We start from the raw sequence: 14,000 nt of genomic DNA on the forward strand, positions 1-14,000 counted from the left end.
TTGTTTGGCTCCTTAAATTAAAAACTTGTGGTTTGATCGATTTGGCTTTTGTCTAAACTGAACAGGTTTGAGTTTGACCGATTCAATTCCCACCGTAAGCAGTGAGATGCGCGACCAATCCTTTTTATGTTTGTTGTTTCGACTCAATTTACAATATATTAAATTAGTTTTCAAGTTTAAAAAGGAGAAAATAACAGGATATGAGCTGGTAGGCTATGATACGTATGCGTGTATGGCCAACATCCTTGTTTTACAATTTCACAACAGTGGAGTTGAACCAGCCATGGTTATGGTAGCGCTGTCAATCGTCTAAGCAGTTGGGTGGTTTGCAAGTTGATCCACCTGTCACCTCTGTCCCTCTGTCTGTGCAGTCCACTTCAGAGATCATCCCCTTTTCTCTGCTTCGCGTTTTCTCGGCCCTCCTTAGATCCTCTCCTTTTTAACCTCACTTTCTCTCACTAGGCTAGCACTTCGCCTTTCCGTAATTGGTGGCTGTTCTAGAAATTTAGATGCCTCCCCATGTTGGTGTTTCTTTATTGTGTTCCATATTCAATCTCAGAATCTAAAAGCAAGAACCCTTTTTCCTCTTATTTTCTGAAAGGTATCGGTCGTGGACCGCGCCGTCCTGGACAATCTTTCTGTTCCTTTTTTTTGTTTTCTTTTCCTTGTTTCCTTTTCCTTTTGGCATTTGATTCGCTGAGCGGTTCTGATGCACTGTGGATCTATGTGACGGAATTTGCCTCTAACAAGACAAAACGTGATAGATTTTTGACAGAAATTGTTGGGGTTCTCTTTCTCATCAGAAGAAAATAAAAAATAGAAGACAGTATTTTGGTACTTAATTTTTATTCTGAAGAGGCAAGATATAGAACTATTGGGCGGATTTTTCCTCTGAGAGGATTTCTGGTTTAAAAATTGAAGAAAACTTCATTTGTCACATTGTAAGAGATTTAGGGCTCTCTGGTTTTGGTGAAATGTCCAATAATACTGGTTCGTCCGGCTTCCTAGACGTTTCACCAGAGCTAAAACTCTACCAAGCGTTCGTTGTCTCGGTGCCCATCATCTTTACATTCATCCTTTTGTTCCTGTTCTATCTTTTCTATCTCAGACGTCGAAGGGTTGATTGGTCGTCGTTGCGCATGAGGACTTCATATCAAGCCGGAGATCTCGTCTCTACCGTATGTTATCCTATTCTGATTTTCTGTTAGGCTGTGTGATCATGGAAGTTGCTTTGCTTTGCTGTTTACTCTGTTCTTTCCCTGAAAGCATGTGTTTTCTCTTACTGGTTTCTCAGCCTTCAGGACTGGGATTGAAAAAAGAATTCAGGGAGATGCTTCCAATTGTTATTTATAAAGAGAGTTTCCTGATCAGAGAAACACAGTAAGTGGATTATTACCATTATGGCTACTCTCTGATAGTCTTGAGAATCTCTTGTTCCAAGGTTATCCTATGTGGGTTGTTCTTTTCATCGAAGGAGGTCACTGTTTTGTTGTTTGGACTAGAGGACCGTTAAAATGTAAAGACTTAATCGACAGTCTTTTTGATGGAATTCCGGTGTTCTTCATTTGTTAACGGTCTCTATGAAATGTTCTGCTTTGACTGACTTTGCTTAGGAGTACTGACACTGTTGAACGCCCCCTATTTGGTTTGCTCACTTTCTGTTATAATGTTAGTATCATGTTTTCTCGAATGTTGGAATTTTATGTTTCTTTCATGAAGAGGAGTTTAGAAAGGCTGGTATCATTCAAGAAGCGAAAACGTAGATTAGATAGCTGTAGGCCTGTAATTGGCTTACATTCAACCGCGTATGTCCTTCTTTTGATCATGATTTATGGTTGAATCACTAAGAAGTGTTCCCTTCTATCCTGGATGTTGTCACTTAGGAAATTGGATTTGCATCACCTGCTATCGCCTTCTATTGGGTTTAGGTCACCTGCGATCATCCCTTCTTCTTGTTCCATGAGTTGTAATTCATCTTGATATATATGGAATAAAGAATTTTATTCTTGGATCCCATCTTGTATTTAACGAACCCCAAAGGGGTTTCTTCCAATGGGTCGGGCTTTGCCTATCTGGAAACTAACCAGAGATTACAAACCCATGAGAACCACCTTCTGTGCAATGCAAACCATGTATGGACCGTGGGAGCGAAGGCACTAGTCACAGGGTTTTAGGCTTCTTGAGAATGTAAGTCTCACTGCTTTGGTTGCAGTTTCCTACTGTGAAAAATAAAAAAGCTTGTATTTGATAGATGTAACCTTTATCATCATTTTGTATCTGAATTTAAACTTTGTCATTTAGTACAATGGTATGATCCATACCCTGATGCAAGTGGTAATCCATGATGGGTCACCACTAGTTGCTTCAAGCTATTAAGAGGGATGTTCTTGTTTTGAGTTTTATTGCTTGTGGTAGCTCAAAAATACTCTGCATATCTAAAGATTGATTTTTTTTCTTCTGTGGCTGTGGCTTTATATCTCCTGCGTTTCAACCCTGAGGCAATGTTGCTCGCTTTATTGCACATGGCTGTCCACCACCGAATGTTTATTTGCATGGTGAAATAATGCTTCCCCTGACCAAGAGAATGAAAGCTGGAAAAGTTGTATTTTTCAATTATAAATTTGTCTGAGGTGGTGTTCAAGCTAACTCCAGAATCTCCAGATGCTTGGGGCTCAGTGTAATGTGCCAGAGTCAACAAAATAGGGATATGGACGGTTGGTCTTGAGCACGATTGTCCCAAGCTAAACATTCCCACGTGCAAGCATATGTTTTCAATGATAAAAATATGAGTGCTTGTATTGTAGACTGCTGAAAGAAGCTTAGAGTTGCCTACATAAACTTATCTGGTTTCAAAGTTGCAAACTGAAGTTTCAATGAATTTTAGACTTGCCTACATAAACTTATGTGTTTTCAAAGTTCCTACTTAGTGAAGTTTGATTAGAAACTTATTTGCTTAAACTTTAAAGATGAATACCTCCGTAGTATACTCAATAAAATCACCGTAAGATGTTTCTACTCTATTTAACAAGCTTATATGAGCTGAATGTGTTGTTTATGCTTGGTCTGGTGAGCCTATGGATATGTGGATGCACTTAGTTGTGTGTCCTCTACTTTTGCAGTTTACATTTTGGTCTTGGCCTTTATATGCTTCTGAAGTAAATGCAATTCCTTGCATCCAAATTGTGGTTGAGTTGATCGCGAAGGCTTGCAAGTCTAATATTTGTGACACATTCTCTTGGATCGTCTGTACATGTGGTTTCTCCCACTTGTTCTCTGAAGTTTGTATTAAGGTGGAACATCAATTTTTGTCTAACTTCCGTACCAAATTACTAATTGATGAAGCTTATATTTTTTGTCTATAGTTTGCTGTGTTTTTGCCAATGCTTAGTGCATAGGTATTCTGTTCTCCCATCTTGTGTATCATGGTAATTAATACCAGCAAGATATCTGAACCATAGATCTGAACCATAGATTGTTAATGGTTGATGCACCATGATTGACCCAGTGGTTAGCTCACATGAACTATTTATTTGTTGGAGAAACCAACCAAAACTGCATCTAAGATACCCAATGGATGTGCTTTTCCTTTGTTGGACAAAGTTCACGGGGAACTGGGTCTTCAACTCTCATGGGAGCAGAGGTAGGACTCCTAGGATCAACCTCCGCAAACTCTGGTAGGCTTCCCTTGCTTCGGCTTGTGCGAAAGGATGGTGCTCATCATGTGTCTGGATGTTTCTAATAAATTGTTCTGACAGATTGTGCTGTAATGGAGCAGACCTATGATTCTATTTGCATTGTGTGCTTCTGGACTTTTTATTGATGACACAAAAATGTATTACTTTTGTATGCACAGATGTTCTGTCTGCCTTGGGGACTATGAGCCCAGCGACCATCTCCAGCAGATACCATCTTGCGGACACACTTTTCACATGGACTGCATCGATAACTGGCTCACCAAGCACACAACATGCCCACTTTGTCGAGCATCTCTCTTGCCAGCAACCAAGGCCATGGATCCCCCCTCGACATCAAATCTTGAAGCTGGCAATGTTGCTCTGGAGAGAGTTGGAGATGATGTAGTTGCACCTTCACAGAATTCTGATACAGCTCTGCATCTGTAGTGGACGTAGAAATGCACTATTGCTGCAGTGTTGAGCCGGTTTTTTGTAGATACTCTTTTTGTTCTGATAAAAGCCACTGACTGCGTTAATTGGGGCGGCTTCTGTAATCTTCATTGAGGGCCTTCACGTATGGTGCTTATCCCTCCTTTTCTTGCTCCGGGAGCACCTGTAAATCCAACCCCATCGCATGCAACATGCATGTAGATTTGTCCTTGTATCAAATGGAAAGAGAGATGGTTTTACCGCTCTGGATGACGCACTCTAGAGAAACAGACCATATATATTTAAGAGATGTGTTATATTTAAGAGCTGTGACACCAATGGCAGGTTTTGTTTTAAAAGCTCTGCATGGAAATTGGACTATAGAAGAAAGAACTTGTTATGGTTAGAGGAGAAACCACTATTGGTTTAGTTTCTATGATAAACTAGTTTTTTGTCAAATCACGAGTTGAATGTAGAACTCATTTTGTTACACTATCACTGAGCACCAACCTCACTATTATTGCTTCCTCTGAACAAATACAACAATGTTACTAAGCTAACCTTTCTAGTATTATGCAAATATGAAGTTCATGCATTCTATGTTCCCAAAAGTTTCACAAGTTCAGTTCCTTTGAAGTGAGATGTTTCACTTCTTGATGTTGGGGACAATAAATACTATCGATTTATGAATTTTTTTAACTGAGTAAATATAAGGTTGCATAAATTGCCAATAAACCATCCAAATGATGTATATGTATATATATTGGCAAATGCCAGACCAATCGGGTAAGGGAAAAAAACAGGTTCATTAAAATTAATTTATTGAAGTACTTTTTTTTTCAATCCAATCTTATAGATATGATCTTAAAATTGATTTAGCGAGAAACATATTAATAATCAAAAAATGATGTCTCATATAAAGTCAAAATTTTGAAATGTTGATTGTAGGAAGATCGATTGTTTTACAAAAATAATTTGAAACTAAGACATGATTTATATTAAATTGTTATTTATAAACACATTAGGAGGTTCACATTTTATTTAAAACATTTTTAACATAAATTTAAGAGGTTTGGCTTTTTGTTCCTTAAGTGGTTGGGTATTACTTTTATATATATATATATATATATATATATATATATATATATATATATATATACACACACAGCATCATGGTGGAAAAATGAAAATAATTGATCCAAGGTAGAGTTGACATCAACCAATTTCGGTGGTAGTGCCATCTCGGCAATGACTCGGAGAAATCATGCCTGTGACAATCGCCTCCTCCCATCAGAGCTTCCTTCAATTTTCCCATCGTCTGATTCCGCTGTAGCAACTGTTTTCAGTTTTCAAGTCCTGTCTTTCTTCAAAAGAATTTCAATAATCAACTGAATCACATCGAATTGAAATCTTATCTCAGATTGGGAAATTAAAAGTCTGAATTTCTTTGTGGATTCTTATCAACCGATTCCAAATCGATGGCGTTGTAACAACTGTTTTCAAAATCCATTTTTGAATCGAATCATTCTTTGAAAGAATTAAGAGAACAACCCCATCACATCAAATTGAAATGCCAAAAGTTCTAATTTATCTGTAGATTCTCATCATCTTCTACCAAATTGGTGGAGTCGTTTTCCAGAATCAGCTTCTTGAATCGAAACATTCATTGAAATAATTTAGTGAAACAACCAATCACATCAAATTCAAGTCATTTCTCAACCTGAGGGTAAAAATTTTGATTTCTGTCCAAGATTCATATGATCTGATTCCAGATTGGTAGTGTTGTAGCTACTGTTTCCATAATATTTTGAATCAAATCTTTCTTTGAAAGAATTCAGAGAATCGACAGAATGAAATCAAATCAAATTATTTTCTCAATCAGAAAGCCTAATGCCATGTTTGGATGGAAAAAAGGGAGGAAAATGAACGGATGGAAAGGAAAGAAAGAAAAGGTGAGAAAGAAGAATGGGAAGGGAAATGAGAAGAAAGCTTTCATTTCCATTCCCATTTCCATCTCTCCAATTTTGGAGGGATTGAATTTACATTGATCTAATAATGAGCCATTAAATGCATACATAATTATAGATGTCTACGGGGTTGGGAAATTTTGAGTGCGGGTCCAAAACTGGATCTGTTTAGTCGGATCCAGTAAAGTAAAATGAGCCTGAATCCTTATACCAATTGAACATTGTTAGGATCTGAACCAGCCCCAGTTAGATCTGAACTCAGCTTCAGAAATTGAAGCCTGGATTTTGAGTCTGAGTTTGAATCCATCCAACTAAATCAAAACTTCAAAATGGCAGATCCGATCTCATTCCATAATGTTTGGGTCCCTATCATATAGCCGACAGTGACCATGATATTGGCATCCAATGCAATTGCTATTGTCTCCCTTCTCAGAAATTTGCCCCATTAAGTTGGTTCCTCATCTCACTGCCACTTCAAATTTGGGTAGTTGCACCTCAAATAATTTAATGCCTATTTTTGTCTTTTAATTTCAAATCATACATGAGCAAATCCTCGCTACTAAAAGCCTAAAAGTTGGCTCTTGAATTCTTCTAATTGGATGTGGAAATTAGTTTTTTCACAATATAAACATCTTTCAAAAGTTTTAGTAGATTAATTAAATTTTCTACTGTCATAAAATCATATTTACATGTGCAGGAGAGATATTTTAAACGAATTATTTTTAAGTATTGGTTCATTTATCCCTGAGTGGGTTGGAGCAATCGGGCAGGAGCTAGAAGGCTGACCCAGTCTTTGTTTCGAGCTCTTGTACTCTTTAAAAGAGAGACATGGATATGCAAGTTGAAGCATAGCAAGACTCATTCCGAAGCACCAAAAGCATGTTGGGTATCCAAGAAGGTAGGAGGAAGGATGGGGAATTTCGAATCACAGCAGAACAATATGATCAAATACTCCTGCTACTTATCCCGCTAAGTTTTGATCCATTTTGGAACGTGAAGGGATCATACTCAGAATTCATAGAATTGGATGTGTCCTTTATTGGTTTTCACATATTCATATTTGGATTTGAATATGAATGAAAAAAGTATTTTATGTTATATCTGAACTGAACTTTCAAATTCACAATCCGAATTTGACTTTTAAATACCCAACTAAATCTGAATCCAACTTTTAAACACACAACCGAATCCAAATCACATCATGATAAGCTGAAGACAGACTTTCGTATGATATGAATATTGGATATATGACATTTATTTTAAACTGTATTTGAATTTGAATATGAATTATGATTGCATCTGATGTCATTTCTTTAATTTGAGTCCGATCCGATTTCCCTTGCATGCTAAAATTCTTTCGATGTCCAACTTTGTATAAATTAGTGCCGTTGGATAGCCAATCTGAATTTGATCCATTGGTACATATCCAATATGAACAAGTTCCTCACTGAACATCTTTAGGTTTTGAAAAGTTTCACTTCTTGAATTTATTTTCTTGGGGATGCAATGGCTTGGCTATTGGACCATTGGTGATGGTGTTGCCCTTTTTCACCTTTGACACTTTAAATCCGATCGAAATAAATTTCTTCTGCATTTAAAGGTTTTTATTCTCTCTCTCTTTCTCTCTTTCCCCCTGTCTTTCTCTCTCTCTCTCTCTTTCTATATATATATATATATATATATATATATATATATATATATAAAAGTGGGCATGAGCGTAATTAACTATGACCTAGTGAGAGCGCGTGGCTTTATGGAGTTAGCGCTGTCAACGGGTTGGATCTGGCCCAGATCATTAAATCTGAATATTGAAAAATAAAAAAAATATAAATCAGATTGGATCTGGATTTGGATTGACCCAAATAAATCAGATCAAATCCGGATATAAGAAAAATTGGACTGAACTGGCCAGGGTTTGGCGTCTTCTCATATGTCTGTACTAACAATTCCAGACTTGGATTTTGACCCAAATGGCCCACAGAGGATACCCATTTGATGGTTTTTGCAACCATTCTCATAAAAAAAAGTGTGCCAGTATTATACTATTATAAGCGAGAGAAAATCTTGACTAATTTTTCAAAATTTTAAATCATTTAATAAATCTTAAAAATTATAAAAGATCATAAGAATACGAAAAAATGCATATAATGGGCGCATAATACGTGTTTTTTTACGTTTTTTATTTTTTGTTATTTTAAAAAAAAAAGTGTTTTTTTCATGTTTTATACGGTTGACCTAGTTTTGACATATTATACTCTTTTTTTTTTTAATAGAACCTGCTTTTTGTGACAGTACTTTTTCTTGCAACTCAACGTCAGATCCACTTCAATATTCAAATAGGCCCATAATCGGGTCTCGGTTTCCACTACATTGGTAGTTTTTTTTCCAAAATAAGTCATTATTGTGGTTTTTTTTCTATTTTCTGCCCTCACCAGAAAAGATTGTTCTTAAATTTTCAAAAATGTGTTCATAATTTAGCTTGCGTGAACCAATTGCATATGTAAATGTTCAACACAAAAAGGAAATTTTTTTCAAATAGTTAGCCTTTTGACTATCATGTATTCCAATAAAAAAATTAGCTTTACATGCTTTATAAAATATCATAAAAAAATAATGTAAAATGATCATCTTTCCTTTACTATAAATATTTTAGTATCATAAAAGATTACCAACTAAATATATTACTAACAATAAAAGATTATAAAAAAATATTTTTTCTATTCATATATTTGTTGTTTTATCTTCTATTTTAGATATGCACAAAATTATTTCCCCGCGGCTACTAACCACTCCGCAGAAATCGAGTCCGATCCGGATTTGTATGCTGTTGGATCTGGATTAGGTTTCAGAATGACTCAACTTGGGGAAATTCGAATAAAAAATGACCGGGTCCAAGCGTATCTGTACTACATGCTGTGTAGGCCCGTTTCATTTAATTCGTGGGGCCCGCGGTGGGCCCAGCTGTTTATAGAAGCTAGTTGGAATCGGGTCCCACCTGAATAGGAGGATCAGGTAGAAGATGACACTCGTACAAGGGCGTGGGGCCCATCAGTTGCTTCCTCATTCAAGCCGGCGGGGAAGAGAGAGAGCGGAGACACATGACTATGACTGCGACGGCTTGTTGATCGTTTCAACTTTCGATTTTGGGAGGGGAGGAGGGAGAGGTAGAGGAAGAGGAAGGGGAGGACGACTTGGAGCTCCGACGACGGCCGGCTGGTTCATCGTTTTGTTGGCGGCCTTTAGGCGCCATCGCTCTCTCTCTCGCCGCCCTTCCCCTCTCTCTCTAGCTCTCTCTTTCTCTCCCAGGTGTGCCGTGTCGTTCGAGCAGAGTTGGATGTTCGCAGGTATGGACCCTTCTGTTCTTCGACGTCCAACAAAAGAAAAGGGTCCTAATTTTAGATGGGGAGATTTTAGTTTTCCCGGTTTCCCGCCGGCTGTGTCAGCCCGTAGATGGTGGGCAATCAACGAGAAGGAAAAATTGGGAGTCTCGTCCTTGTTCTTGTTCCTTTTCATCTCCTACTTTTCCCAGTTTGGGGATTTTTCATTTTTCTCGGCGAGTGCCCGAGATATGTTGACCTGTTTTTCGAATTCGTAACCTGAAAATTGTGGTGACGGGGAAGTGTGGGATTCCTGTTTGTGTGCTTCTTCTTTTGGATTTTGACTCTGGTTCTGATAGGATTGATGGGCTTTGATAAGAAGTCGTGTTTTCCTCTAGCCAGGTTTTGAAGTCGATGGAAATTATTTCGTGGGCTTTGGAACGCTGGAAGTTGAAAAGATTACCGGGAGGTTCATCAGATTCTGGGATTCTGCAATCCCTTGCCACTTTTGTTTTTCTTTTTCGGGGTTGAAACCTGAAATTTGATGGGATCGTTGATTTTCATTCTGCTGGGTTTGGAAACCTAAGAAATGTTGTGTTTTTTATTTTTGTTAGTTTCCTTCTATTCTAAATGGTCGGTAGCTGTGCTACCCATTGGGCAATTGTGGTTTTTGTCGATCCTTATTCTCTAGTCGTGAATAATTCTGCTTTCTCGGTTCAGCTTTTCTTCTTTTCCCGGAACTTAAGCTGAGAAACCGGTTGCAGTAATGGTTTGGTCAACTCTGCAATCGATGGTTCTAACATCCGAAGTAGATAGTTTTCCGTTTTCAGAAGAGGCTGCTTCTTTGTCTATGAGAACATAGAAAGAGAGACGCTCCCCGGGCTTTCTCCTGTTGTTTCTCGAGGCCTTATGGATCAGGATGAATCTTGAGATTGTGGTGTTCCCACCCTTCTTTTGCTGAGAAAATAACATTTCTCTGTGGTTTATACAGATGGGTTCCATCCCAAAGACTGTCTATTACTGCTGTGTTTCAAAAGGAACGAAAGTGCTTGCTGCATATAGCCTGGGAGATCCACAAATTGAAAGATGGGCGGCACTGTGCTTGGAGAATGCACCCCCATTTCATGCTTGCTACTTCCAGACGGTACTGAACAGGATCTTCGCTTTTGTCATGGAAGATGAACATATTTATTTTGCAATTGCTGATGAAGGCCTAGGAAAATCAGGTGTGAAGGAATTCATGGAGCATGTTAGGGATAATTACAAGAAAGTATTGAAGAATGGTGCAAAGGGTAGTTTGCGCTTAACATCTTTCTGCATCCGTGAAGAATTAGCGCCTGTTCTCCGCCGCCTCATTTCTTCGCTGGAGACTGTCCAGAGAGTGAATCACGACCGTTTGAAGGATCCCTTTTTAAATGAATGCACTCGTGCACATTCTGACGGTCTCTTTTATGATGGCCACATGAACGGTTTAGATGGCAAAACCAATTCACAGACGTCCACGGAGGCACCATTACTTGGAAAAGCCTGCAAGTACGAGAAGCTTTCAAAAGAGTTTGAAGAAGTGAGGGAAGAAAGGGAAGAGGCTCGAGACAAAGCAGTAGACAGAGGGCACAGGATAGATGTGGCTGATGCTAACAAGAATGGAAATGGTTCATCAGCTTTTTCTTTACAGCAGAACGCAAACTCGAGAGTTAGAACAGAGCAACTTGCTCGAAGAATGTTTTGGCGCCATGTTCGACTAGTTTTGCTCCTAGACCTGTTGGTTTGCACGATTCTGTTTGGAGTTTGGCTTGTCGTATGCAAGGGATTTACCTGTCTACGGTGACGGAAGCGGAGTTAGAAGGACGTTCGTGAAAAATCTTCATGTGCAAATGAACCTCATTTCAATGGCGCCTAGCTGTCTACTTCGGCGGAGATTTTGTCTTGTAAATATTTCTCAGATGGATTCTTAGTAGAATTCTAGGTACAATCATCAGTTCGAATTCAGCGAGTTACATAATTTTCCTCGCCATTTCCTGTAGCAGTTTGCCGGGAGTTGCATATCACTCGCTTGCGGAGAAGAGATGATCCACAGAAACTCAAGATGTGGAACAAACTAAAGGTAAATACAATTGCTCAGAGGCTTGTGGCTTACGTCATCGTTCTAGAGATCCTGGCACTTTTTCATGGCTGGTGTCGTGTGAAAAGTAATTGTCAGCAAATACGTCTACATGGCCTTAAGTTTCATTTCATCATTCTTCTTTGCCACCATCAAACTACATGCACGGCCTTTTTTACTGAACAGGAGACGAAAATTCCCAGTTTTATGGCTTTACTCAAACTATTTGTTTTACCTTAGACTTGAAGATATATCATGAATGAGCCAAGGTGACGAAGTTGGCCTCCATTCCTGTGCTGAATTGGCTCCCGCGAGGAGAACATTGAGTTTGTAGTGTAGGCAGAGAAGCATGACCTTAGTTCCTCATTCTGTGATTGTTGGATGCAGGACCACACCTCTGAATCTGTTACCATTAAAGAGTTTTTACTTTTACAACAATCAATTGAAGAATCATTAAGTTTGTTTTTCTTGTGTCTATGACTATTTTGTGTTTATGGTGAATAACCACAAAAACTTGCGTGATTTGGGTCATAGGTCGGATTCTTCTTTAAGAGAGCCTAGTAGAACCTACTAATCAAAATGTCTTTGTGGCAGCGTAGTCAATGTAAAAAGGTTCCATACTGTCTATCATCTGAGACCAACATTTTGTTCCCTTGTTTACTGTTTCCCGTTCTTTTTGCTGCCTGACTCTGGTTTTAGTGATAAGTGAAACTGAATTTTATGTTGAAAGCAAGGAGGTATGTCCTATCCCAATCATCCCTTGGGCATAAAACCCCTTGGAACCTTCATTTGCCTACTAGCAAAATCTCTCGATGGCAAGGGATGGACAATCCGGGTATTAAACTCTAAACTTCCTTTGGCCTGAATGCTTTAAGCCCACCAACCTAGCCGGATGCAAGCTTTCCTCGCTGCCTTAGGGGCATGAGTTCATCTTCGAACTTCATGATTCTCCTGGACACACCTGACCTGATGTTCGTCTCTTATATCACTCTTGGCTTCATGTCGTACCTGTTATACCTATGTGAGCGTGTTCTGCACGAGGAACGAAGCTGCGCCATAGTTTCTAGGCTCTTCGTCGATGCAGCTAAAGATAACTTCCAGTTATGGTGCATCAGGTCAATGGCATGGTAAACAGTTAATGGCCCCTTAAAATGACAGCACACAGGAAACTTGCCTTGGAAAGGTCCTCTTTCGTAAAGTAATTTCTTTTGTTTTTCTCACAAGTGTCAAGGTTTTCATGTGTGCAGAATTATGGTTCTTAGACATGTTTCCTTACCATTTTCTTTTCTCCTGATTGATTAAACGTGATTTCTGAATACTGTTGTTTGAAAGCCCAGTTTTTTAGCTTACTGTTGAACTGCGACTTTAGTCTGTTGTTTTGCAATTTTTTAGTAAATCGACAAACGCTGTGACACGGTATCCTGCAAATTGATGTGCACGATATTGCTACGACAGCGACCAATTTTAGCATTTTAATGCCAAGAACTGATAATGTCGTACTCTCCAAATATCACCAGAAGAACGTCTACAGCAGAAACACCACGGTATATTTTGTAAACTTACGATTCTTCTACAATCTTTTGCATCGCCTGTATTGTAAAAGTATCTATATATCTTCTGCAAAAAAAAGCAAAGCACCATTTGTCTTATTTTGTTGTATTTTATTTTCTTACTTTTCTCCCAAAAAAAAAAAGAATGAAAGAGTGAAAACATCTGTACCTTCTTCAAGAAAAGAAAGAGAAACCTTCTGAGCAGGATCCAATGCAACAAATGGTGCGTACTTCTGAAACAATAGGGTGGCAACAAATGTTTAATAAACAAATGTAGTGACATAATTGTCGCTGTTCTTATGAAAATTTAGATTCCCTTGTACTCTTCAAAAAAAAAGTGAACATGTGGAATTAGTCTCTTATTTAATTGGTCTTTTCGCTTTTGGAAGAAGTGGACTTTGCTTCTTGCCCTTTCAGGATCAGAAAAAACATATGTGACTGATGGTAATTGTGATTAATTGTGACCAAACGGGACAGCTTTCTCAATAAAGATAAGCTTCGAACTAGATAGCCATCTACTTTTGGAGAAGGGGTGCCACTTTTCTGTACGATGCGTGGTAGAATTGCCAACCAATACATATCCTTGATCTATTTTTTTTTTACGAAAATAAGCATACTTTGCGGATAAAATCTATCGAAGACGCATTTTTTGTTAAAAGATTTAAAGGAAAGTTGTTAGTGTGCCTTATCAAGAATTGCTACCCGGAAACGTTTATACAATTTGGGAGCTTAATTCCTTTTGCAATAATCTTATGCTTTTTATTTTTTGTTTAGAGAACTGTTCATAGAGACGGCACTCTGTTACCATTACTCCTATAATTTTATCCTGAATGGTGAACCATGAAATAGGGAATGTTGTTATCTTCTGAATGCTGAACCATGAAATAATTGAGTTGAGTTGAGTCATCTCGATTCCACCTGACCCATCGAACTCGAGCCCAGCTCGCTTACCTCATATATGT

General features: G+C 38.4%; 2 protein-coding genes across 2 annotated transcripts; both read left to right on the plus strand.

Annotated features, from left to right (window-relative positions):
- The first annotated feature begins 243 nt into the window (after positions 1-243).
- Positions 244-4,510, plus strand: LOC116246351 (RING-H2 finger protein ATL58-like). Its single transcript, XM_031618196.2, has 3 exons — positions 244-1,178; positions 1,295-1,380; positions 3,854-4,510. The coding sequence occupies exons 1-3, from the start codon at positions 975-977 to the stop codon at positions 4,119-4,121; spliced, it is 558 nt and encodes a 185-aa protein (XP_031474056.1). The 5' UTR covers positions 244-974; the 3' UTR covers positions 4,122-4,510.
- A 4,662-nt stretch (positions 4,511-9,172) lies between these two features.
- Positions 9,173-11,955, plus strand: LOC116246010 (phytolongin Phyl1.1-like). The gene is made up of 2 exons (XM_031617679.2): positions 9,173-9,414; positions 10,379-11,955. Exon 2 carries the CDS (start codon positions 10,379-10,381, stop codon positions 11,213-11,215), a length of 837 nt encoding a protein of 278 aa, XP_031473539.1. The 5' UTR covers positions 9,173-9,414; the 3' UTR covers positions 11,216-11,955.
- Positions 11,956-14,000: the final 2,045 nt, after the last annotated feature.

The sequence above is a fragment of the Nymphaea colorata genome, chromosome 1, assembly GCF_008831285.2.
Source record: "Nymphaea colorata isolate Beijing-Zhang1983 chromosome 1, ASM883128v2, whole genome shotgun sequence".
In the NCBI taxonomy this organism is placed as follows: domain Eukaryota; kingdom Viridiplantae; phylum Streptophyta; class Magnoliopsida; order Nymphaeales; family Nymphaeaceae; genus Nymphaea; species Nymphaea colorata.

Excerpts from the sequence above, each read along its gene's own strand:
- LOC116246010 (XM_031617679.2), top strand. The coding sequence starts at position 10,379 with ATGGGTTCCATCCCAAAGACTGTCTATTACTGCTGTGTTTCAAAAGGA.
- LOC116246351 (XM_031618196.2), top strand. The coding sequence starts at position 975 with ATGTCCAATAATACTGGTTCGTCCGGCTTCCTAGACGTTTCACCAGAG. Across the intron at positions 1,179-1,294 it reads CCGGAGATCTCGTCTCTACC|CCTTCAGGACTGGGATTGAA; the intron begins GTATGTTATCCT and ends CTGGTTTCTCAG. Across the intron at positions 1,381-3,853 it reads TTCCTGATCAGAGAAACACA|ATGTTCTGTCTGCCTTGGGG; the intron begins GTAAGTGGATTA and ends TTGTATGCACAG.